Genomic DNA, 23,561 nt, shown 5'->3' with positions numbered 1-23,561 from the left:
TTATACAAAATTTTTGTACAAAAAATATTATTATCGGTACGATCCCAAACGGCAGATAGGATATAATATTTTTTTTTTAATTATTTTAAAATATAATATGATAATATAATAAATTATAATAATAAGAGATTTGAATGATGAATGATCTTATTAACATGAATATTGACAGCATAAGCTAAACATCTATTTTAGTTAAAGATAATAAACAACAAATAATTGATAATAATTATTAATTAAACTTATGTCAACTTAGAATTAGCATCCAAAACAAAAAACTAAAGCGCAAAGTTTAGACACCACGAAAAAGAGGTATCTAACTTTTGGAAAAATATTCCCAATTGAGGCCAGGATTGCTACCGAGTGGTCCAATCGACACGCATGACACGTAGCAAAGCCACCCCGCACACATAAAACCAAAAGATTTATCCGTTTTAAGTAATTTCCATTTCCATTCTTCCCTCTTCGCTCTAGTGTTCTCTTCCCTACTCGTCCTTCCCGTTTCTCTCCCCTCCAATGACTATCCTTCTCCTGCCACCTGTCTCTCTCTTTCCCGCCAAATACAAACCTGGGGCCTTCCTCAAACCGGCCCGTCCCCTCCCTTCCTCTCGTCCCCGCGCTCCCCGGCGGCGGGAAAGCCCACCACCGCGTGCCGCCGGGGCCATCGTCTCTGGCGTCGACGAAGACGCCTTCACCAAGTACTCTGGCTATCTCTTCGAGAACGGTGCTTCCTCGGCGGCGGAGTTCCTGGATGAGTATGATCTCCCGGCTATTTCAGCGATTTATCGCCGGAAACCCGTCCTGCTCCTCCGCCGGTCTCTCCAAATAGGTGCCACCTTTGGTCGGTGGTTTGCCCTCCGTTACCTTGATAGCATCTCCGATCGGTCCGATGAGATGTTCAAGGTGATAACATTGTTTTTCCCTCATTATTTTTCGGTCTCTTTTTTCAGCTCTGTTCTCTTGTAAACTGTGGAGATAATTGTTGTTATGGTTCTGGATTGCAGGTTAGAGCTGCGGAGCTTCGGATGATACTACTGGAGCTCGGCCCGGTATGTCTGTTGGTTGATGTGGTCTTTTGTGAATTGGATAGTATTGAATGCAATCTTTAAAGGAAAATGCTGGAATTCTTGTATCCTATACAATTATGATCATCTTGTTTATAAATTACATTTACCTTGAGAGCTGTGGCTCCTCATTATTCATTACCTCAGAGACTACCTCAGTTCAACAAAAGGGTGGTAGCTCATGGAAAACAGATCTAATTTCTTTCTTAATATAATTGGATTAGGAGCATTGTCTATGGACTTGTGGTGAGATCATTATTTTACAAGTTCTGTTTGCATTATATGTAGTTTCTTCAGTTGCTAAGATGAAGGCAAAGAATTTTCTTTTCTTTTCTTTTTCTTTTCTTTCCTCTTCTGATATTGTTATCTACTCTCAGGAGGTGCCAAGAGCCCCGGTTAGACACCTTTGTTTTCCCTTACAGCACGACTTGTTTCTTCTTTTTAAAAGTTCATGAGTGTTCGGGAAAGAAATCACTATATTGTAAAAAGGGCCCTCTAGATGAGCCTTTCCACAATGGGAATTGTGAATTATAGTGTAGCTTAAACTCAAATTACCTTTTTACCACTCAGATATTATCAAGTTAGATGGATAGTCTACATATATGTTTTATCTGTCCTGATATCTCCAATTATATTTAGGGAAACATAGCTTTGGGCACAGTCTCAATCATTATTTTCCTTCAAGGAAGCAGAGATCATTAACTTACCATGTGAAGTATGGGTCCTTGATAATGTTACCTAGATGCCTGACATAGATGTCAAAAACCAGTGCCTTGTTTACTCAAAAAAAAAAAAGAAAAAAAAAAGAAAAAAGAAAAAACCACCAGGGCATTGAAAAGCATCTGATATGGCAACTATTTTAAACAACAAGATCTTGTACATGTTTCGCTATGCTTGTGTGTAAAAATACATGTAATTGGATTAATATCCATGCAGGAATTCCTTCAAAAAAAAAAAAAAAAAAATCCAGTGTTATGTTTCCATTTTAGCTGTTCAATCACCAATGATGTCATTTTAGCCGACCCCAACTAGTTTGGGGATTGAGGCTTAGTTGAGTTGAATGCACTATTTATGTCCTTTATAGTCAAAACTTTTTTTTTTTTTTGGGTAGTTTACAGTCGAAACTTTGAAGTATAGGAAAAACTTACTTTAGAGAGAAAGAACTATCTCTGGTACATTCTTTTATATGGCGCAAACATCATGAAGACTTAGGCTTTTTGTCTCTCTGTTACATCCATATAGTTCGATGGCAGCATATATAGGACAACTCTTGATGGATAAAACAAGTTAGAAGAACAACCTAAACATGGTCTGTAGCCTTGATGTTTGATGTAAAGTAATTTGTAAAGCAATTCAGGATAAACAGTAAACTGTAGTATCATCATGATCTGATCATCTCGTCGTGCTAGTCTTGATAGGCTATTTGATTGTGCTAAAGAGTTTGTTTCCTCCTAAGCATAAATACCCTAACTCTAATTCTATAATTATTTCAACCTGTAATTTTTGTTTCTCATTCAATTGAACTGGACCAGTTGCTGCATCCTTAGATATGTTATGTCACATTACTGAGATTTTGATGCTTCTCTTCATTAGTTTGTCATAAGGCATACAAGGTTTTGTTTTTTGTTCAAAAAGACTAAATATCTTCACTATTTTAGACTTGTCAATATTCAATCTGAATCTTAGAGATATTGCCTTGTATTCTGAAAGCACTATGTGGATTTATTTTTTCTGCCAAATAATACTGCTTGCTAAAAGTCGTAGTAGAATGGTCTCCTGCACGCAACAGTGTTCGATGTTAATAAATATTTGATAGACATATTTTAAAAATTATTGTACTGTTTCAATAGGCTAGTTTAGATTTATGCTAACAAATCATCATTATTGAAGTATGCTTTTATTTTTTGTGAAGTGTTCCTACTTGTCATGCTCATGTTTTCTTTCTAGTTGTATTGGAACAGGCTTGTTATTGTGATATATATAAGCTGTTCTTTTGTTTTTTTTGTTTTTTTTTCTTTTTCTGGTGATTCTTTAAACAAAAAAGTGCCCTCTTTTACAGGCATTTGTGAAAATTGCTCAGGCTGTGTCATCAAGAGCAGTAAGTGGCTTTTTGTTATTTCTATTGAACAGCTTCAACTGATCACCTTATTACTAATAATTTTCTTCAGAATCATCTGTTGATTTTGTTTGAACAATATCATGCAACATTGCTGCTGTTGCTTGTTTGATATGGTGGACAGAGGGCACCATGGCTGGTGGTGCCTGAAACAGAGATGTTCTGAATATTATTTGTACCTCTTGTGAAATGTTATTTTTCGACATCCAGAATCACTGCCTCATACCTTGTTCAGAGATTTGGAAACTAGTTAGTTTAATTGGTATTTTTCTAAAACCAAAATTAAATTTGATCTTGTCGCTATCTGAGATTAAACTATTCAACTATAACTTGGTGAGGCTAAATAATTACGATGAAGTGGCATCGTTTGTTCTGGCTTTCTAGTCTTGTGTTAGCAAAATATTACCTTTCAAGCAATTACAAGAAAGCAGCATTTTAGGCTTCTCATCATTGACAAAATCACTTCCCCCTTGGAATTGCATTATGCAATATCAAACATCCACGTATATATAAATCTAATACGGTTTCCAAGTCTGTTATTCTGGTAGTCACCACACTTCCATCAATTAAATATACTTGAGCATTCTTGTTGCAGCTGGTCCATAGAAAGATTTTGGTTATTCGGTTAGTCATATAATAATTCATTTCTTTGTTGAAGATTGATAACTGTCTCTATCTGTTTTGTGTATTTCTTTGTTCTTTCTTCCCTTGTCATTATGCCTGAATACTGAAGTTCCTTCTCATAAGAGAATGCAAGGCAACTCAAACTACCTAACATATCTTCACTGATGCGGGGGATTGACCCTTGTTGTTATGTCAGAGGGAGCTTTGTCGTATGCAATACTTGATCCTAATGTGCACAAATGGCTCGCTACTGATGCAAAGAAAGGCTTCTTTTTTAAATTTAGAGTGCATCCAAAAAATAATGCAGTAGGAGTATCTTACTCATTTAAAATCCGAGTTATCAGGGATAAAATTTCTCTGCATTCTAGTGGATAAATTATACTTTGGGAGAAACAATAATTCTTCCATTTTTCAGGGGATAAATTTGCAACTTTATCTGTATAAATGATTTCTTTTTTAAAAAAAAATCCAGTACCAGATAAGATGCTTCATGCTATATCTTCATTCCTGTTGAAATCATAGTACATATTGTCCCACTTCAAGTGTATTTTCTTAGCAAATGATAAGTGACTTGAATCTGCAGATAACAAAAAACATGAGGAAAAAAATTGTTGAATGTTTATTTATTGCATATGGTTCATAAGTCAACCAAAAGTTGGATGACAGATCTTCTGTACACAGATGTATCCATAGCCTGTTAGGTTGGAGATTTACTACTGAATGTAGATCATGTTTAACTAAAATTTGACAGAAGGTTGAAAGGTTGTGTCTCTCTTATAATCCTTAGTCCTTTCCAGCCCATTGATATTTTTCATCTTAGAAGGGAGGAAAGATCTTATAATTTTATCACCTACTCTAGTTATTTAATTCAGTCTGGCCCCTTGGGATTAATGGTCTACTTTTTCTTGAAAAAATAATAGTAAATCTCACAATAAATATGTTTTTATCAGTTTTTAGTCCTTGATATGCATAAATAAAAACTATTTTTAAAACTAATCTTAGTTTTGAACTCTGATTCAAGAATATTATATAAGTTTAACTTTGATAAACTATGGATTTTTTTTTTTTTTGAAAATAAGAAATCTGTGATATAAATTTGGCAACCCTTTTGCATAAAGAGATGTTCACTTATTAAAATTTTGTTAAAATTTGAAAAGTTACATGCATGGTGCAGTTTTTCTACATATATCTGTTCCTCAAAATCTTTCTTTCTAAATTTGCTTATTTTAGGATGTGATTCCACCTGCATATCTGGAGGAGCTTTCATTGTTGCAAGATCGTATAGCACCCTTTTCAACTGAGATTGCTTTCAGCATGATAGAAAAAGAGCTTGGACTACCAATAGACATTCTTTTCTCTGAGATTTCACCAGAGCCAGTTGCTGCAGCATCTCTTGGGCAGGTTTGCAATATCCACATATGCTACGTGAAAAAAGGAAAAATCCAACTCAGGTTACAATGTGTCTCCACCAATTTGTAGGTTTATCAGGCCAGGCTTCGCTCTAGTGGGAAAGTTGTTGCTGTCAAAGTGCAGAGGCCTGGAGTTCGAGCAGCAATTTCATTGGATATCTTTATCCTGCGGTATATTGCAGGGCTGGTAAGGAGAGCAGCCAAGCTGAACACTGATCTTCAGGTAATGCCACAAAATCAGACTTGTTCAAGAATCACACTTACATATTGGAGTCATTCTAGCTGTTAAGATTTCCTTCTGAAGTCTGAATATTTTATTTTCATATTCATTGGTTTCGAGATAGCTGATGATAAATTCTCTGTCACTTGCAGGCTGTAATTGATGAATGGGCATCAAGCCTATTTCGGGTACATACATATCTCTGTAATGTTTTATTTTTAAACTTCTATTCTCCCACAATGTCTTCCTTTTTCCTTTGGAGCATTTGAAGTGGATGAACAATCCAAAGTGACATATGTTTTCTAACTAATATGTGACTCCGGTAAATTTTTGGGATCATGTTAAATTTCAAAACTAAAATACAAGCTCAATCTTTGTTATGGTGATGGCATGAATCATGCATATAAGAGCATGCATAAAAGTCACTGAGACCCTATGGCCGCAAAGGTGGTCTGTCAATTTGGCTTGATCTGAACTAGAGTCATCCAGTTGTGGTCCCCTGTATCAGGCATATTTTCATAAAATCAGCTTCTTTGTAGTCTGTTGTTGGCTGTCAAGACATTTACATTGTTTCCTTTCATGTCTATTCATAGTTATTGCTTTGATGTGGCAGTAGACTATGAGCTGTCCTGCTGCCTAGTTTCTTAATTGGAGTGGGCCTCTGGATTGATGAACCATTAACTACGAAATATCAATGTTAGGGGAGTCTGCAAGCCATTTATGCTTCTAAGAAGCTAAATAGATCAAGACTTGTTGGTATATGGAGTGGAAATACTTTTTGGGGTTGTCACCATATAGTCTCTAACTATTTACTTTGATGGTCATCTCCACCTGCATTGTTGTTAAATTTGAATCGTTGATGGGAGCTTACTTGGTAATGGGTAGCCTGCCCCTCCAGATTTGGTGATGTATTGAGAACTGGGATAAATGAATCTCAGTCCAATTGGCACAACAACATATTGTTTTCAACCTAAGCTGATGTAAGAACCTATATGAAACCTTTGAAGTAGCCTGAGTATTTTTTCTGGTTTCTGAAAAAAAAAGAAAACTCAAATCTCATACCCTTGCATGAACTTGATTTTTTTTTTTTTGAGACAAACATAAACACAATAATTTGTTTATGTAGATCCATTATTAGAGATATTCTCAGATCTGCTTATAATCTGCTAAAGTATCCTGTGGGAAATATGCAGAAGACGAGTACCTTCTTTTGTGGGTTTATCTTTACCTCAAGTTTTCTCTACCACTTTTTTCTCTTTCATAATAGTTATGTCTTTGATCAAGATAACTACACTTAGAAATGAGATAGCTGCACTTTGAAATGATGTCTCCTATTCTTTCTTATCTATCTATAAATTGTCTGTGATTTTTGTTCTGGGTTGTTCTTCAGAAAAATTTGATGCCATTTTATTAGTATAATTATTTAATGCATTTAACTTCTCTTAACATCATAATTTATGAATCAGTTTCGGAATCTCTTGAACATATGCTTAGAGCTTGACATTGAATACAGGTAAATCACATTTAATGCAGGAGATGGATTACAGGGCTGAAGCAAGGAACGGACTCAAGTTCAGGTGGGAATATTGTAGTGATGACTGATGATGACTGCCTTACAAGTTTTTCTGACTAGCTTTTTGTGGTTTGACATGGATAAGCCATTCTCCTGTGGCTTTCTTTCTTAATTTTACTTGTGTGCTAATTTTTGGCTTCTATAACTACTGTGACAAATACAAAGTTGAAATAACTGTTTTGTAGGCAACAGAACACTCAATGTGGAACATTATGTTTTCAAACTCTCATCATTTCAATATTCAGAAATAGGAATAATATTAGATGATAATAGGTGCATTATGTTCTAACATTGGTGAAATAATCGGTTGGCACTCTAAGCAGGCAATTCTATCTGTTTCTGTAAAGTTGTGCTATCTTTGCAATTCTGTTCATTATTGTTTATATGCACCGAGTGAACGTTATAACTGATCATCTTGCCATACATGTGTTTAACTAGGAAGCTGTATGGGAGACTACGGGATGTTTTTGTGCCAGAGATGTTTATGGAACAAACCAGTCGTCGAGTTCTTGTCATGGAATGGGTGGAGGTGCACCTTGCAAGCTTTTTATTTTCTTTGGTATGATTTCCAGAAACAGCTGTATTAACTTAATGTTGCTTTCTCCTTACTATGTAGGGGCAAAAATTAACTGAAGTCAAAGATCTTTATTTGGTTGAGGTATAAATTTGACATGAAAACTGTATTCTGAATTTACTTCTTTTTTCTCCTAAGCTAGCGATTGTGATGATTTTTTGCTATTTTGACATCATATTTGGGAGAACTTGATTTTTTTTAAAAAATGTTACAGGTAGGAGTATATTGCTCACTTTCTCAGCTTTTAGAACATGGATTTTATCACGCAGATCCTCATCCAGGAAATCTTCTGCGGACATCTGATGGGAAACTAGCATACTTAGGTTTGGTTCTTAGTCAATTACTAGATAAATCTGCTAAAAAAATTCTGGTGTCTCAAATTTAGCATTCAAAGACTGAATCCTAAAAAACATACCTTGTTATTTTCTTCTGTATGCTAATTGCTGTATGTTTTTTCATGTTCTAGATTTTGGAATGATGGGTGAATTTAAGAAAGAATTTCAAGATGGGTTTATTGAAGCTTGTCTTCACCTTGTTAATCGTGATTTTGATGCTTTGGCAAAGGACTTTGTAACACTTGGGTAAGCCAGTTGATTGCCATAGAATTGGAGGAATGTGCTGGTAGAAAGCAGGCTTGGTGAGAATGAGTAGCTATAACTTAAATGCATTCATATTGAACCGACATGGCCATGCACATCAACAGTTAGAATGCATAGTTGTGTAAGAAAACAGTTGCCTGGCAACGTGAGTGATACATGCATTTAATTCATATAAGTGAGAGGTTTTTGAGTGAATTCATGTATTATTTTCCAATTCTTTAGCTTAGTGGGATGACCAGTAAGGCAGTGAGAAATCGCAGAATGAAATTCCTAACCATTGCTGGAGAGGTCTGCTGCAATATATCTCCCCACAAAACTACCTGGAAGCTGGAATTCCAGTCATATTAGCATCTTATATAAGTAAAAGATAAACCATGAATCTTATCCATATGAATAGATTGCATGAATTATGAACTCCTCCTGTGAATGGATCATTAATATCTCTAAGACATTATCTGATGTTTTGCTTTTCACTTAGTCTGGGTTTCTTATTTACATTTATTCCAGACTCCTTCCTCCGACCGCACAAAAGGATGAAGTTAGCAAGGCATTGACAGGTTTTTTTCTGCTTCATTTTACAATCTGTAGCCTCAGAACAACATCATGTGCATGTTTACTATCATATTTGTTTGCAGGTGTTTTCCAAAATGCTGTCAACAAAGGAGTTCGCAATATAAGTTTTGGAGATTTGTCAGGAAATCTTGGACGCACCATGTATGGTATCTTTTTATGTCCCGGTATAATGTTTTGCTGCTCCAGATTTTTTTTGATTTTTCTTCAGAATTTTTCAGAGGAGTAGCTATACTTAAGTAACAGGTCAAAATCAGACCGAATAACTTTAGAATGTTTAGAAGATCAGGGTCTGCTAAGATGAGATTTTATTTTTCTTGAATGATAATACCGAGCATTTGAATTTTTTTTAATCGGAAATTATCTTGGAGTGGTCAATTATGATGGTAGTGTAAAGCAGAATTTGTGATACTTCAAATTGTTAATAAAGGTTGAGGACCCAATACAAACTTGAAAAAATTCTTTGATTTATCAAACTGCATATAAGATCTATCTGCAATTATCATAGTGGTATGATACTAATGCATATAACGAACTCTCAAGACTCAAGGGCAAGCTGGGAAAACTATGTATATAATATATCCAAAGATCTGATACATGCAAATTCTATGCTGCCTTTGTTTTAATTATGTGAACACCACCTTCTCTTCCCATCCTCACCACATAATCCCTGCCTTTTCTTCCCAGACTCTAATATGGTTTTTGTCATCATAATGATCCAAATGAAACCATCTAATCATCATAACTTTGCTTAGAAAACTGTCAATATCCATTTGTCAGACGATATGGTCCTACAGTAGAGCGTATCCATGAAAACAGTAAAGTCAAAAAACATACATCCATTTATCAATTTAATTCTCACTATTCAGTGGCTTTGAGATGCTGCTGCTTATCCTTTTCTCGTTAGAGGTCCTTGTGCTTGATTCTCTGGGAATTTTGGAATAAAGCTCGTATCTGTGGTCTTCTGAATCTGACAGTAAGGCTGGACCAGTCATTGGCCCCATGAACGTAATGTATTATCATCTACTTATAAAGCCTTTAAGCACCTGAGTGGTGACAGGATTCAGGAGTTGTTCTGTGAGATAAAACCCCTAAAATGGTTGCCAAGTGAAGTTCTCTAAACTGTTCACCGCTAGTCCATCCTGTAAGTTGTTCTTATAATTTGTAGGTGAAGACATAACTGGATGTTATCTACTCTTGGAGGTGATGAACTTGTGCAAATTTGTGTCTTATTCATGTCACATCTTGTGCAACAAAGATTCATGAGAACAACACTTTCAATCTTGGATATCTCAATTTGCTATGTGGTTGGCTGATTATAAGATCAATCAATATGTTGGTTTATCTCAGTCAAGATGTTAGGCTGAAGAATTTTAAACTGGCAGCACTATCACCATATTGTCAGCCAATATATGATGAAGTGATGATGAGATTTCAACCAGTATTTTGAAAGTGAGATTGATGGTCCATTTAACAATGGTTTAACATCTATTAACTAAAGGCATATGATGAATTGATTAAAAAGGTCTCAGGCAATAAATTGATATTTATTGTGGCTAATATCTCATATATGTTGGTTTATATTGGCCAGGTTTATTCCCTCAACAAATATATATCGGCCAGGTTTATAAAATGGAATATCTTACGCATAATGTATTTATGAGTGTTTTGGCATTGTTACAAAGCAGTATCTTGGCTTAGGTCGTGGCTGAGATGAAAATCATGCATGAGAAAAGGCTGGAATATACTGGTAAACATTGTGCCTCTCAATTCCCTCCTTTGATGTATACATGTAATACCATCGCTTGTCATGGTGGATATTGTAAAGTAAGTGAAATTTCAGCCTCTGTAGAGATAAATATAGACAAAGGAGATGAATGGTTAGATTTGACTGCTCAGCTTGCATGAATGTAACCTTATTTGGATCAAGATCTGGCGAATCCTGACTATTACATCTATTTAATAGGGATCCAAAAAGAACAAGTTTCTTAATTGAAAGAGTACATCTTAGTAAGTGTTATAACTTAACAAACAAATAAATGGTATTTCTTTCAGTAATCAACAGAAGTGTATACAAAAGGGATACCTTAATATCAACCAACTAGCCTTATCCATCTTTTAGCATTGTGATTCACTGTGTCATCTAGATGAATGCAATGGGATTTCTTTATGATGCATTTTCTATATGTTTGGCATTATTGGATGTTATCTTTAATTTCTGCATCCATATCTCCAACAAAAGAATAATTTAAGAGATTTTGACTTCGAATTGTATGCTTTATACCTAACAAGCTTTTTGAAGCCGGCTCTTGCTTCTAGGCAAATGGTCATTAATTATTTTTTTTGGTTCTTCAGGTACAAATTTAAATTTCGGATACCCTCCTACTTCTCGCTTGTAATTCGAAGGTAATCATATGAAGTTATGAATCTATGGTATCTTTCATTATTAGAAGTCTTGAGCTGATTTAGTCTGTGAGAGAAGGGGCATTCTTCAGGCAAAAGAAATGCCCCTTTTTTTTACTTCATTTTATTTTTAACCTTAAAGCATCATTCCTCTCAATGCATCCATGATTATATGACCTGATGATGTTTATTTTCATGAAATGTTGCGAAACAAATTGACTGTATTTTGATTCCAGTCTTGCTGTTCTGGAGGGTATTGCTATCAGTTTCAATCCAGATTACAAAGTTTTAAGTAGTTCATACCCATGGATTGCAAGAAAAGTTCTCACCGACAGCTCACCCCAGCTTCAGTCTACTTTGCAGGCACTCCTTTATAAGGTTGCTTTATACATCTTTATTTTCAGTGTTGGTTGATGACACATACAAAATATAAGGCCATTGTTATCTATCTCTATTGCATCTGATCTTCTGAAGCCATGCACGTTGACTTCTTAAGCTCTTCTGCAGCAAAATTGATCCACAAACTAACTGAAATTTCCCCCCTTGTGTCAGGAAGGTGTTTTCCGGATTGATCGCCTAGAGTCTCTATTAACTGAGGTACATACATACGTACATATATTTAATATGCAAAACATAAAAAAGGCACATGGGAATGTTTGGTAATGTACCTGGCGAAGTATAGCCATACAGGGAAGTTATCATTTAGGGGTTAATTGGATGCACAAAAATTCTTGTGAAATTTTAGGTTGCAGTTTCTCATGCTTTTGTCATGGATTTCAGAAAATTTTCCAATATCTTGAAGCCATTGTCAAGTAGATATATTACTTTGGATTTATTTGCTCATCATGATCATTAATAAAAGGTGGCTTAACTTTTGTGGACTTTTTTGTTTAAAAACAACTTGTTGTTCTTGTATTGCAAATAGTTCATGTTGACCGAGAGATGGGTTTTAACTCTAGATTGGGTCCATGGTCTAGGCAAATGCTCATTAATGTTAACATTACTTCATAGGTTGTTTTACCATGTTTAAAGCCTGTGAGTGCAGCCAAGTGAGGTTTATTTTGTGACAGCCTAATGTTTCAACTTTCAACACTTATATCCCTATTTGGACTCCCCTATGTTGTTACAATTATTGGGAAGGCAGGTAGAGTTGCTGGTCCAACAAGCTCAGACCAAAGCTGGTGACTATGCTGGTCTATTTTAAATTGGCTTCTCTTGGATGATTAATGATCGGAGTGACAAGCTAATATTTAAAGCAACCAGCTTAAAGTTATTATTATCAACATACTAGTATATTAGTTTATTCAGTATATTATCAATGTTGTAAACTGAACTGCATGTTTCTGTGGAATTTGTATAAATTATTTCCATTTGAATGTTAAGAAAAGATACTCTCGATAATTTTAATTTTACATTAAAGATCATATTTGGATAGGCATCTTGAAGGAAAAGGTTATAGACCCAAATGTGACAGCTTCTGAGCAGCATATTCGATGACTAAATGTGGAGTACATATTTCACAAACTATAAAGTTGCAAATTATCAGCAACAAATGTGGCAGCTTCTGAGCAGCATATTCGATGACTAAATGTGGAGTACATATTTCACAAACTATAAAGTTGCAAATTATCAGCAACAATATGGAACCAGGCACATATGACATTCTGGCAGTGGTTTAACTAATAGTTTTCACCCAGTCACTCTAGAAAGATCTTGACAAACGCATTCTTTCATCCATAATCTAGTGATCATGTGCATATGTATGTATGGTTTGTTAATCAGTTAGCCAATATTTTTTTCTTTTTTTGAGGAAAAATCAGTTAAAGAATATGCCTTGTTGTTAATACATATGAATCTTTCAAAATATGGTTGTTTAACTTAATGAAGTAAAGGAACATAAGGTTGCTTATTGTTTGACAGTAGGTAGATTGGAACAATAGGTCAATGGAAAGTTCTACTAAGAGATAATCAAATAGCAAAACTTGAAGAAAAAAAATATCACACGTAGTGGAGCACTCTAGAACATACATGTATTCTCTTTCTCGACTTGAGACAGCTGATCAAGAGATCCGTGTTCTGTCATCTCGTGCATCATAATTGTTACTTTGATCATTTATAGTATTTTCAAGTTTGAAGGTATGATATGTTCCATTCTTAAGTGGATCTGCTTGCATCATGATAGTACTCCAATACTTCTATTGTTGGAAATTGTTATATCTAAAATATCTGAATTAATTTTGGTGTAACTAATTGCAGTCACTTCGTGCAAGAACTGAGCAGTCAATGGTTAGAAAGGAAGTAGGGAAAACTGATTCTACAGCAGCAATCCAGCAAGCGCTTTCTTTCACTTTGTCTGAAAAGGTACAAAGGATGTGCCTCTCTTTGTTTGCTATTGAACTTTGCTGAGCAATGAATGGACATGGAACCTGATGGTAGATTTCTCTCATTGTTTCAGGGTGCATTTGTGAGGGAAATATTGATGCAAGAGTTTGCTAAAGTATGTATATGTAGGCCTAAGCCATTGTTGTAATCACCATATGTCCATGACTCTATAAGATCATGCATCCATGACTCCATAAGATCATGTAATTCAAATGCATCGGTTGGACCACCTTCAAGTTACTCAGTTTAAAGCATCGAAGTTGCAATTTTGAATATCTTTTGGTTGCACCATGCTGATTAAATTTATGACCTACAGTGGCAAAATAATGGTCTGCTGAACTACGCACTTAGAAAGTAAACAAATTAAGGATCAGCATAGCAGCTAATTATGACTAGGAGAAATATATGGGGATTGGGTTTTTTGCCTCCTCTCTATTCATTACTTCCTGATGCATTTATTTTCAAGAGCGTCACTGACAATTACTACCAAAGGAAAAAGAAAAAATACAGGTGGATTGCATCTCCTCAATTTTAGGCATCTCTAGTTGCAATTAAAACTCTTCTCAAACATGCTTTAAATGGAAGACACACATAGGCAAGCATGTCTAACCATAATCATAATCCTTGTCCCAACTACTTTAGGTCAGTTATATAAATCCATCTTCACCAAACCATAACTTTAATCTTGGTTTTTTGAATCCTTAATTTGAACTATTTATGAATGCTGTTAGGCATGCTTACCTGCTACTACCAAATTAAGGTTGTTTCATCTGATTACTCTTATTCATTGTCCATATGAATCCTCATTCCCACTATTAACAAACAGTGTTAAGCAAGAATGCACAAAATAACAAATTTAATAAGGTCATTTTAGTGAATCAACAAATTTATTTTATTGTGTTTCAGTAACTTGTCTTCGGCCACATTCTGCATTAGTGATTGATTAGACGCACAATCTATTTTTAATACTTGGAATTCATCTAGCAATGAGGTCAACAATCAATACTATGGTATTTTGCTTTAATTAAAAAGTAATTTAGATAAAATCTATTTTAAAGTATAAGAAATTCATTATTCATTTTTTGTTTAAAAAATATTTCTAACGAATACGCCTAAGTTGTCCCAGATTGGTGAGGAGCTGAAAACATAATTATGCCTTCACATCAATTTTTGCATGGTATGATTACGTAATTTCATCAGGTCTTAAAGAGAATCATATGTTTTAAACTATTGTCCCTAGCATGAGGCTTCTTACATTAGTTTCTTTAGCTGCTCACTTAAAACATGTTCTTTCATGCTAATTAACATGATAAGTATATTGAATATATACAGGGAATAGATGCACTTGGTTTAGCTACCTTGGACTCTCTCACATCTGCTGTTGCTTCAAGGTTGCCATTTGCCTTTCCGTACTCAGCATCATCATCAGTCACCGATGAAGATATTGCTAATTTGAGAACTTTGCGTCGCCTTCTCCTGCTGTTATCCAGGCTTCAGAAGGATGGAAATCCAAATACAGTAAGGATGTATATTTCACTCTAGCATTTTCTTTGATAATCATGATTAAGTTCACGTCTTCATGAAAATGCATCAAACTTTTTAACTTAGCAGTAACAACACCTTGTGTAGTGGTGACAAGGTTAATTTGGAGGTCAGAATCAATATTTACCCCAATACTCTTGCCGCCTGTTGAATTTGAGGATACCTATAGTTAAGCAGTATTACACAAATTTTTTGCAAAAACGAAAAATGAAATGTTAGGAAATATAGAAGAATGCCTGACTACATGATTGGCCTAAATATAGTACTCGAGGAGCAAGAGTCAGAGAGTATGCCCAACTCTCATGTGGCATATAGCCAGATGTATATATTTAACGAGATCAGCTATCCTAAATATGAGGTTTTAACTGAAGGATGTTTGCACAGACTCCATGATGTGCAAATCATGTATAAATTACAAAAAACAATGAGAGGTACATATAACTGTTACAATACCTTAGTTGACAAAATATGGAGCAGGTGCAGAGCGAGTATGGGTGGAGGGAAGCAGTTCCTTAAGTAACACTTAAGGTAAGAAGGCACTTAGGAAGGTGCAGGTTGAGGATTCTGGGAAGCTTCTCAAGCAGGTTCATTACCTTAGGTGGAAGATTCCTGAACAAGACACATGCATACACAAATACAGATGTTAAATTGGATGAGACTTGTTTGTTTTAAATTAATTGTGATTTATGAACTTGCTGGAACTATTTATCGAACACAGTCCTGATCATAATCAACCAACATAATTCCCTTTAATTTCCTTATGTTCCTTTGTATCAAGAAATTACATAGACATGCTAATCACTACATAGCTGATCCTGTTGTTACGAGATAGAAATTTGCTATGATTTGAAATTGTGAATCTGTTTCTTTCTTCTAAAAAATGAAAAAGACAATGTGATGCTGTAATTCCAACATAATGATTCCTTTTGTAGGAAATAAAATATGCTGATGCTGAAGTGAACAAAAGTGCCTATATGGAGGAGGTCTCTCTTGTTATATATCAAATGACATCTATACAAGAATTTTGGCCTATTCTTTCTGTCATTTATGAGGTAAGGAAGCAAATATCATGTGTGCATGCATAGGACTGGATTTAATTATGCATGCATTTGCTCATTCAAGCCTTTTTTTCATGTTTTCAGAATGATGTTTTCTATTTTTTTCACCATCTGATAGTTATTAACTTATTATGTTATACACATATATATGTTTCACACAAGCATAAGCATCTCTGTGTAGATAACTGTAATTTTTAACAATATCTATGTGTAATTGCATATGCATGTCTACATGCGAGCATGCAGGTCCTAAACCTTGATACGAGAAGTTGGTTGATCTCAGGATGGCAATCATGATAACAGTGTTGTTTGCCAGGGAACTTATCTATCAAACATAATTATGAGATTCACATTTGTTAAGCGTATGAGTGTGAGCCTTGGTGCACTGATAAGGTTGCTCCATTCTGACCAGAGTATTGCATGTTCAAAACATGAAAATAGCCTCTCTGTAGGCTGGGTAAGTTTGCGTACTTTTGACCCTCACCAGACCCTAAGTGGCAGAATCTTTGTGCACCGAGTTGTCTTTTTACATCTATTAAGTATATCACCACATAAATGTGTGCGTATACATAGACTATACACATGGCATTTATGGGGCACAAATCTTGGTTGGAAAGTTTTGCCAAAACTCTGAAATTAAAACTCAAACATTTTGGTCTTGGCCACAAAATATCTAAAACTGTGTCAGCTTAGGGTTCTAGACAAAACTAACTTCTCCAAAAGTATAGCATACATGGAAACTTATGTAGCTATTTTGTTGCATCTCCGTTTCTTGAATTTTGCGAACTCGAACTTTGCAAGTTTTGAAAAGAAATAGAAGCATTTCAGTATTGGGTTCAAACGAACTTCAGAGAACAAGATTGTTGACAGGTTTGTCTGTCCTAGATCTCATACGCATTTAGAATGCAATGTGCTATATTGTTTTCAGAAAAATTAAAGATATATTACACTCATCAGTAAAGTGAAACATGATTTTTATTCCTCATCTTTGGATAAAAATATAGTATATGACTGTTTCAGCATTAAACCACCAAAAATGGTAATCCCCATATAATGTCTTTTCAATTGGTTTTAATATCCATTTTTTGGCATATCTTTCTACTTTGGATTTTTCTTTGAAAATTTGATTACTTTTACCATAACTATCAAAATTGGAGCTGATAATGTTGAAACTAAAACTAATTTGGTGGCCTGATTGAAGCCGAAACCGAAACCAAGACTTTGGACCATAGTATAAATTCATGAAAGGACTAAAGAAACAAAAAATGACCAGCATAATCAGCGCACATATTTTGTAACGCTTGTGCATGATGAGGGTTATGCTACATCCCCACCCTCCTTTTTCCCTTAAAATCAAGGTAGATCACCTACCAAGAATTTGTCATGACTTAGGGCAAGAAGTAGTTGATCTGGTGACAAGAAAGAAGAACATCAAGATGGTAATATGGCAGTCAAGTAATGAGCTTCAAACGCGATGACCCACATGCTGAGCCTAAAGAATGATTGAGCTGGGTGTTGACCTCAAGAGCATATGACCACGAATGAGTTATATGCACTATGATGCGCTAATCTTGCTGACAAGTTGGGCAGTGAGGGTGTAGGATTAACTGCAAGGTATGTCTGTAAGCTCATCAAATAAAGGGAAAAGCATTTAAATTAGTAAGTTAGTAACCATGGAAGACTCGTATGATTGAATTCAACCAATGCATGAAGCTTTAAAAGACAGTCCTGATACTTGATAGAACTGCTGAAATGGTGATGAAATATTCTGATACATGGTGTAGAGGTACCAGTAATGTCATTGAAGATGCTGCAAACAGACTTTCTGACAGAAGTAAAGGCCAAGAAAAACGTTTTGGGTCCATACTTCAAATTGTAATACATGATAATTAGAAATATTGATGAGATTAATTTTCTCAGAAAAAGAAATATTGGTGAGATTAAACTTTAAAGCAGTGAAAATGGACTTCGTAATGGAGGTAAAGGTGCAGAAATATGAACTTCAATCCTAAAGTTAGGACAAACTTGGAGCACTAGGATTATCTTGAAAAGCTCCACTTCATAGGTGAATCTATAAATGTGATATGTGTTGTAGTCAAGACCTCATTACCTGAAGCAAGGGTGGTTGTGGGAGCAAATTCTGGTTCTGTTGCATGGAAGTCTTGCAAAAAGGGTTATGAAGAGGAAACACTTTGGAAGCAGGTGCAAGCGCGAGTTTCATAAGGGTTCCAAAGCATGGCACCTCAAGTAAAAACTTCTTGCTATTATGGCCGTGACAATGTCAGGAAGAAAAAGCGATTGGAGTTATAATCAAGAATTTGTACAAAAGACAACTGGTGTAGACGTTAACTAAAATGTTATATAACATGATTGATGGGCATGCATTCTTGGATATTTGGACCTGATGAACCTTGAAGAGAGCTCAAGAGAACTATAGTAACAACACCCAACCCCCTCCCAGAAGACAATTGCAAAGGTCTGCAACTAGGAGAAATGCTTTTGACCCCAGTATATGAATCCTTTGCTGTCAATAACTTCGGCAATTTCTTTACTGGCTGGCCTTATTTCTATTTCAAAGTAGCAAATACGATACAATATTTCCAACATCAGTTGGTGGCCTGGCCTACCAGCATCCTTTCTCAAACAATGCAGTTCTTGTTAGGATTCCCAGGTTTGTTAGAATGCAGATGTAGCATAGTCATGTTTCATTTTCAAAAAAAGGCCCATCAATTTTCTTCATTGATGACCAGAGCCATATCCTCTTTGCATTTTCTGGTCTTCAATTAGGTCCACCCACAATTACGTTACTGATTTAGCTGAGATTTACTTTGCTGCTGAACTATGAAGAGGATATACATAATTTAAGTTGCTTTTATTTATGTATCTAGAGATTGGCACCTTGCAGTATGTTGATGTGTGATGAGTATTACTGCACAATGCGCACATGTTTTAACATGCACTACAGAAGGGAGATTTGTCAAATGTTAGGTGTATGTAACTGCTGGCTTGCATCATCACCTATGTATATTTTTTCAAAACCTATACAAACATGCACATCCACATCCAGACATACATGCGATGCTGCTTGTTTGATGTTTGGCTTCCCCTATGCCATTTGATCGGTTCAAAGGAAAAATGTTTGAAGTTTCAGAGCACCAGTTCAAAACCTGCATAACTCCCAAAGCTTTCGACCATTCATATGGATATTATTTTGCTTTCTCTTGGATAAATACTGCTCTTAATAACTTTCTCATATTAGTTATTTTTATGCTTAACAAATAGGTGTGCGATATTGATCATTAAAATGGTAGAAATATAGGCTTATTAGCAGAAACTTAAAATATTATTAGACTCGGTTACAAGGGCTGTTTGATCAACTTCAGACCTGGTAATACAACTAGGCTGGTAATAGTCTCTGTGTGTGTGTATCTCGTTGCAAAGCTTTGCTGACTTTGATTTTGTGTGTGTGTGTGTGTCGTTGCAAAGCTTTGCTGACTTTGATTTCTTATCAGTGCTTTGTTGGTAGCTAATTCAAAGAAATGTCTCAGCCTCTTTGAGAGTTAAACATGTCACACCAGTTAGACTGCTGAGATGCTATTTTTTCCTTCCATTGGCAGCTTCCACCAGAGACCCAACAGCAAGTAGTTCGTCTACCAGCCGATTTAGTTGGGAGGCTGTTCTCTCGTGCAGCTGCAAGAACTATTAGAAGGATTTTTGCATAAAGCTAAGCATTTCATTAACAACCATTATTTGTTGCTTCGATGGCACTAGGTTCTATTAACTTGCCCTCATTGATGGTGGAAGTAGGTTTGATAGCCCTCATATTCATTGAAGTGATATTCAATAATTCGTTTGTCGGTCAGATTGTATCTTTGATCAGTGCAAATGCTGGGACAAATGGCTAATGGAGTGCCATCTTTCTTCTCCAAAATTTTCTGGATGTAATCATTAATTGGCAACATAGTCTTCATGCAGATTGAGTCAATTCGCTGCATGATGTTTTTGGAGGAGAATGTAAAAAAAAATGATTTTGGTTACGCCATTCAGAAATATTAATGTTCCCCGTTATAACACAAATGACAGGCATTGTTTGTCCGGTTAACCCAACATCTTGTTATCTTCCCCTAGTAAATTTATAGCCCAAGATTAATTTTAGCTGGATAAAATCTTAACCAACAAAACATCTGTTATTCGCTGTCATAACATCAAATAACAGAGTTATTGGCTTAATTGTTCACAATTGTTTTCTTTATTGAAAAAACTCTCCTGCTTGCAATATGATTTGAGTTTGAAACGAATAACTAATTCAATGAACAACAAAAATTTGTAAAAATATGGCTGTTACAGTGTTATTCCCATTATATTATAAACAACTGTAATATTTTTATTCACAATTATAATGGGATCACAACCAGCTGTCAGAAAGATGGGATGACAACCATAGAGACCGGGACCTTGAAGCCCGATATCATACAAGGCAATAGGAGGCTTCCATAACTGTTGCAATGGTCATTATGAAGTTATAAAGGTTGTTATTTTAAACTATATTGCTGTATCTTTCCGCTTGGTAAATAAAGTCTGGAGGGAGTTCTTTTTCTAATTAATATATAAAAAAAATTTATTTATCTAAATAATTTAGTTTTTAATTTATTTATCAGAATGATACAAATTCGGTAAAACGTCATTTTGAATGACGTTTTATCATGACCACGTCACCTCATATTTTTCACATAAACCACTTAAAAAAAAATAAAAAAATAAAAACATCAAAAAATATGGCGTTTCTAAAAACGCCATTCGAAATGGCGTTTTTAAAAATACTATATTCTTTGGCATTTTCCCCCCCAAAAAAAAGAAAAAAAATGATAAAAAATAAAAAAATAAAAAAAATTAATTTATAAAAAAATAAAAAAATTAATTTTGATAAAAATAAAAATTATCATTTAAAATTAGTATTTCTATTTCAAATTATCTTTTCAAAAAAATATCTGAAAAAAATTTGTATAAAAAAAATTAAAAATACCATTAAAAAAAGAATCGAAAAGAAATAGAAATTATAATTCTAAAATTATTTAAAAATTTAATGCTTAAAAAAAATATCTCAAAAAAGATCTTAAAAAATAGCATAAAATAAAAAATACCATAAAATTAATTTTTTCAAATTAAACTTTTTTAAAAAATATCATTAAAGAAGAAAAAAGAGAAAAAAATAAAAATTATAATTTTGAATGAATTTTAAAAAATAAAAATTTTAATTATAATTCAAATAAAAAAGATAATTTTAAATTATTTTATCCATTTAAAATTAATTTTTTTAAAAAATATATAAAAAACTTAAAAATTTAAAAAATAAAGAATACCATAAAAAAAGAAAAAATGAGAAAGAAATGAGAAAAAATAAAAATAAAAATTTTGAATTTTAAAAAATTAAAATTTAATTTTAATTCAAATAAAAACCATCATTTCAAATTAGTTTCCCCATTTCAAATTAATTTTTTTTAAAAAAGATATTTTTTAAAAAATAAAAAATTAAAAAAATAAAAGTGCCATAAAGAAGTCAAAAATTTAAAAAAATAGAAAAAACAAAAATTATAATTTTAAATTTAAAAAGAATAAAATTTTTAATTTTAATTAAAATAAAAGACATTATTTCAAATTACTTTCTCCATTTCAAATTAATTTTTTTAAAAATTTCAGACAAATAAAAAAAATCTCAAAAAAAATTTATAAAAACAGAAAAAATAGTAAAAATGAGAAAAAAATAAAAATTATAATTTTAAGTTATAAAAAAATTAAAATTTTAATTTGAATTTAAGAAAAATAAAAGAAAAAATGCCATACGAAAAGTGAAAAAAAAGAAAAAATATGAAAAAAAATAAAAATTATAAATTAAAATTTAAAAAAATAAAATTTTTAACTTTAATGAAAATAAAAAATATAATTTTAAATTACATTCTCCATTTCAAATTATTTTTTTAAAAAAATATCTGAAAAAAAGAAAAAAATTGGTGTAAAAAAAATAAAAGACACCATAAAAAAGAAAAAAGGGAAAATAATTGAATTGAAAAAAATAAATTTCTAATTGTAATTTAAAATAAAATTATAATTTTAAATTTAAAAAATTTAATTATAATTCAAATAAAAAATGATAAAAAAATAAAATTTATTTATTAAAAAATTATTTGAAATAAAAATTTATTTATTCAAATAAAATTTATTTCAAATTACTATGCCCATTTTAAATTAATTTTATTTATTAAAAAATCACATAAAAAAAGTAAAGAAAAATAAAAAAATAAAAAAACATAAAAAAAGAAAAAAAATTGGAGAAAAATGCCATTCCCGCCCCTCTCTCCTTCTTCTCCCTTTCCTCCGGCTATCTCCGGCATTTTTCCTCTCCGACGGCACGGCGGCGACCTCCCGACGGGTGAGCTCCCTCCTTTCTCTTTCTTCTTCCTCCTCTCTCTCTCTTTTTTCTTGACCGCCGGCGACAAAGGAGAGAAAAAGTTATGCTAAAAGGACTATAGAAATTATACTGTAAATAATAATAGTATATCAGATAATTTAATTATGAGATGAATCGGACCGTACTGATACATCTTGATCTGGTACGGATACAAACAGCTACGTACGGTGCGGTATTGAAAAAAAATTGAATTAAAATTTTTATTTTTTTAAATTTAAAATTATAATTTTTAATTTTTCTCATTTTTTTGATATTTTTTTTAATGATATTTTTTATTTTTTTAACTCCCACAAATTTTTTGGGATATTTTTTTAAAAAAATTATTTTTAAATGAAAAAAATAATTTGAATTTATGTTTTTTATTTGAGTTAACATTTGAATTTTTATTTTTTCCTCATTTTTTTCTCATTTTTTACTTCTTTGTTTGGAATATTTAAAAAAATAATTTAAAATAGAAAGAGTAATTTGAAACGATATTTTTTATTTTAATTAAAATTTAAAATTTTATTTTTTTAAATTAAAAATTATAATTTTTATTTTTTTCATAAATTTTAAATATTTTGCTCTTTTATGGTATTTTTTTAATTTTTTATTTTTTTTGACATATCTTTTTTAAAAAAATTAATTTGAAATGGAGAAAGTAATTCGAAATGATGGTTTTTATTTGAATTAAAATTAAAATTTTTATTTTTTAAAATTTAAAATTATAATTTTTATTTGGCTCTCATTTTTTCTTTTTTTATGGTAATTTTTATTTTTTTAATTTTTTAAGATTTTTTGAGATATTTTTTAAAAAAATAAATTTTAAATGGATAAAATAATTTAAAATTATTTTTTTATTTGAATTAAAATTAAAATTTTATTCTTTAAAATTTATTCAAAATTATAATTTTTATTTTTTTATTTTTTATGATATTTTTTTAAAAAATTAATTTGAAAAGGAGATTGTAATTTGAAATGATGA

The 23,561-nt window shown here is 33.0% G+C and overlaps 1 protein-coding gene across 5 annotated transcripts; it reads left to right on the top strand.

Moving 5' to 3' along the window:
- Positions 1 to 435: 435 nt before the first annotated feature.
- LOC105058359 (uncharacterized aarF domain-containing protein kinase At1g71810, chloroplastic) lies at positions 436 to 20,208 on the top strand. 5 transcript variants are annotated; one of them, XM_073249005.1, is made up of 21 exons: positions 437 to 900; positions 1,002 to 1,046; positions 3,121 to 3,159; positions 5,032 to 5,202; positions 5,281 to 5,433; positions 5,583 to 5,618; positions 6,964 to 7,007; positions 7,442 to 7,532; positions 7,620 to 7,661; positions 7,792 to 7,900; positions 8,044 to 8,158; positions 8,684 to 8,733; positions 8,812 to 8,890; positions 11,102 to 11,152; positions 11,386 to 11,527; positions 11,702 to 11,746; positions 13,406 to 13,510; positions 13,605 to 13,646; positions 14,864 to 15,049; positions 16,006 to 16,125; positions 16,378 to 19,733. In XM_073249005.1, exons 1-21 carry the CDS (start codon positions 514 to 516, stop codon positions 16,426 to 16,428), a joined length of 2,103 nt encoding a protein of 700 aa, XP_073105106.1. In that variant the 5' UTR covers positions 437 to 513; the 3' UTR covers positions 16,429 to 19,733. The 5 variants fall into 5 exon arrangements, with proteins under 5 accessions (XP_073105108.1, XP_073105106.1, XP_019710588.2 ...); XM_010941256.4 differs by lacking the exon at positions 16,378 to 19,733 and adding an exon at positions 19,749 to 20,208 and having other exon boundaries at positions 438 to 900; XM_073249007.1 differs by lacking the exons at positions 16,006 to 16,125; positions 16,378 to 19,733 and adding an exon at positions 14,658 to 14,708 and having other exon boundaries at positions 436 to 900; positions 14,864 to 15,001.
- The last annotated feature ends 3,353 nt before the right edge of the window (positions 20,209 to 23,561 follow it).

Source organism: Elaeis guineensis, chromosome 15 (assembly GCF_000442705.2).
Source record: "Elaeis guineensis isolate ETL-2024a chromosome 15, EG11, whole genome shotgun sequence".
In the NCBI taxonomy this organism is placed as follows: domain Eukaryota; kingdom Viridiplantae; phylum Streptophyta; class Magnoliopsida; order Arecales; family Arecaceae; genus Elaeis; species Elaeis guineensis.
The sequence above is the reverse complement of the archived record's forward strand: the minus strand, read 5'-3'. Positions and strand labels throughout refer to the sequence as shown.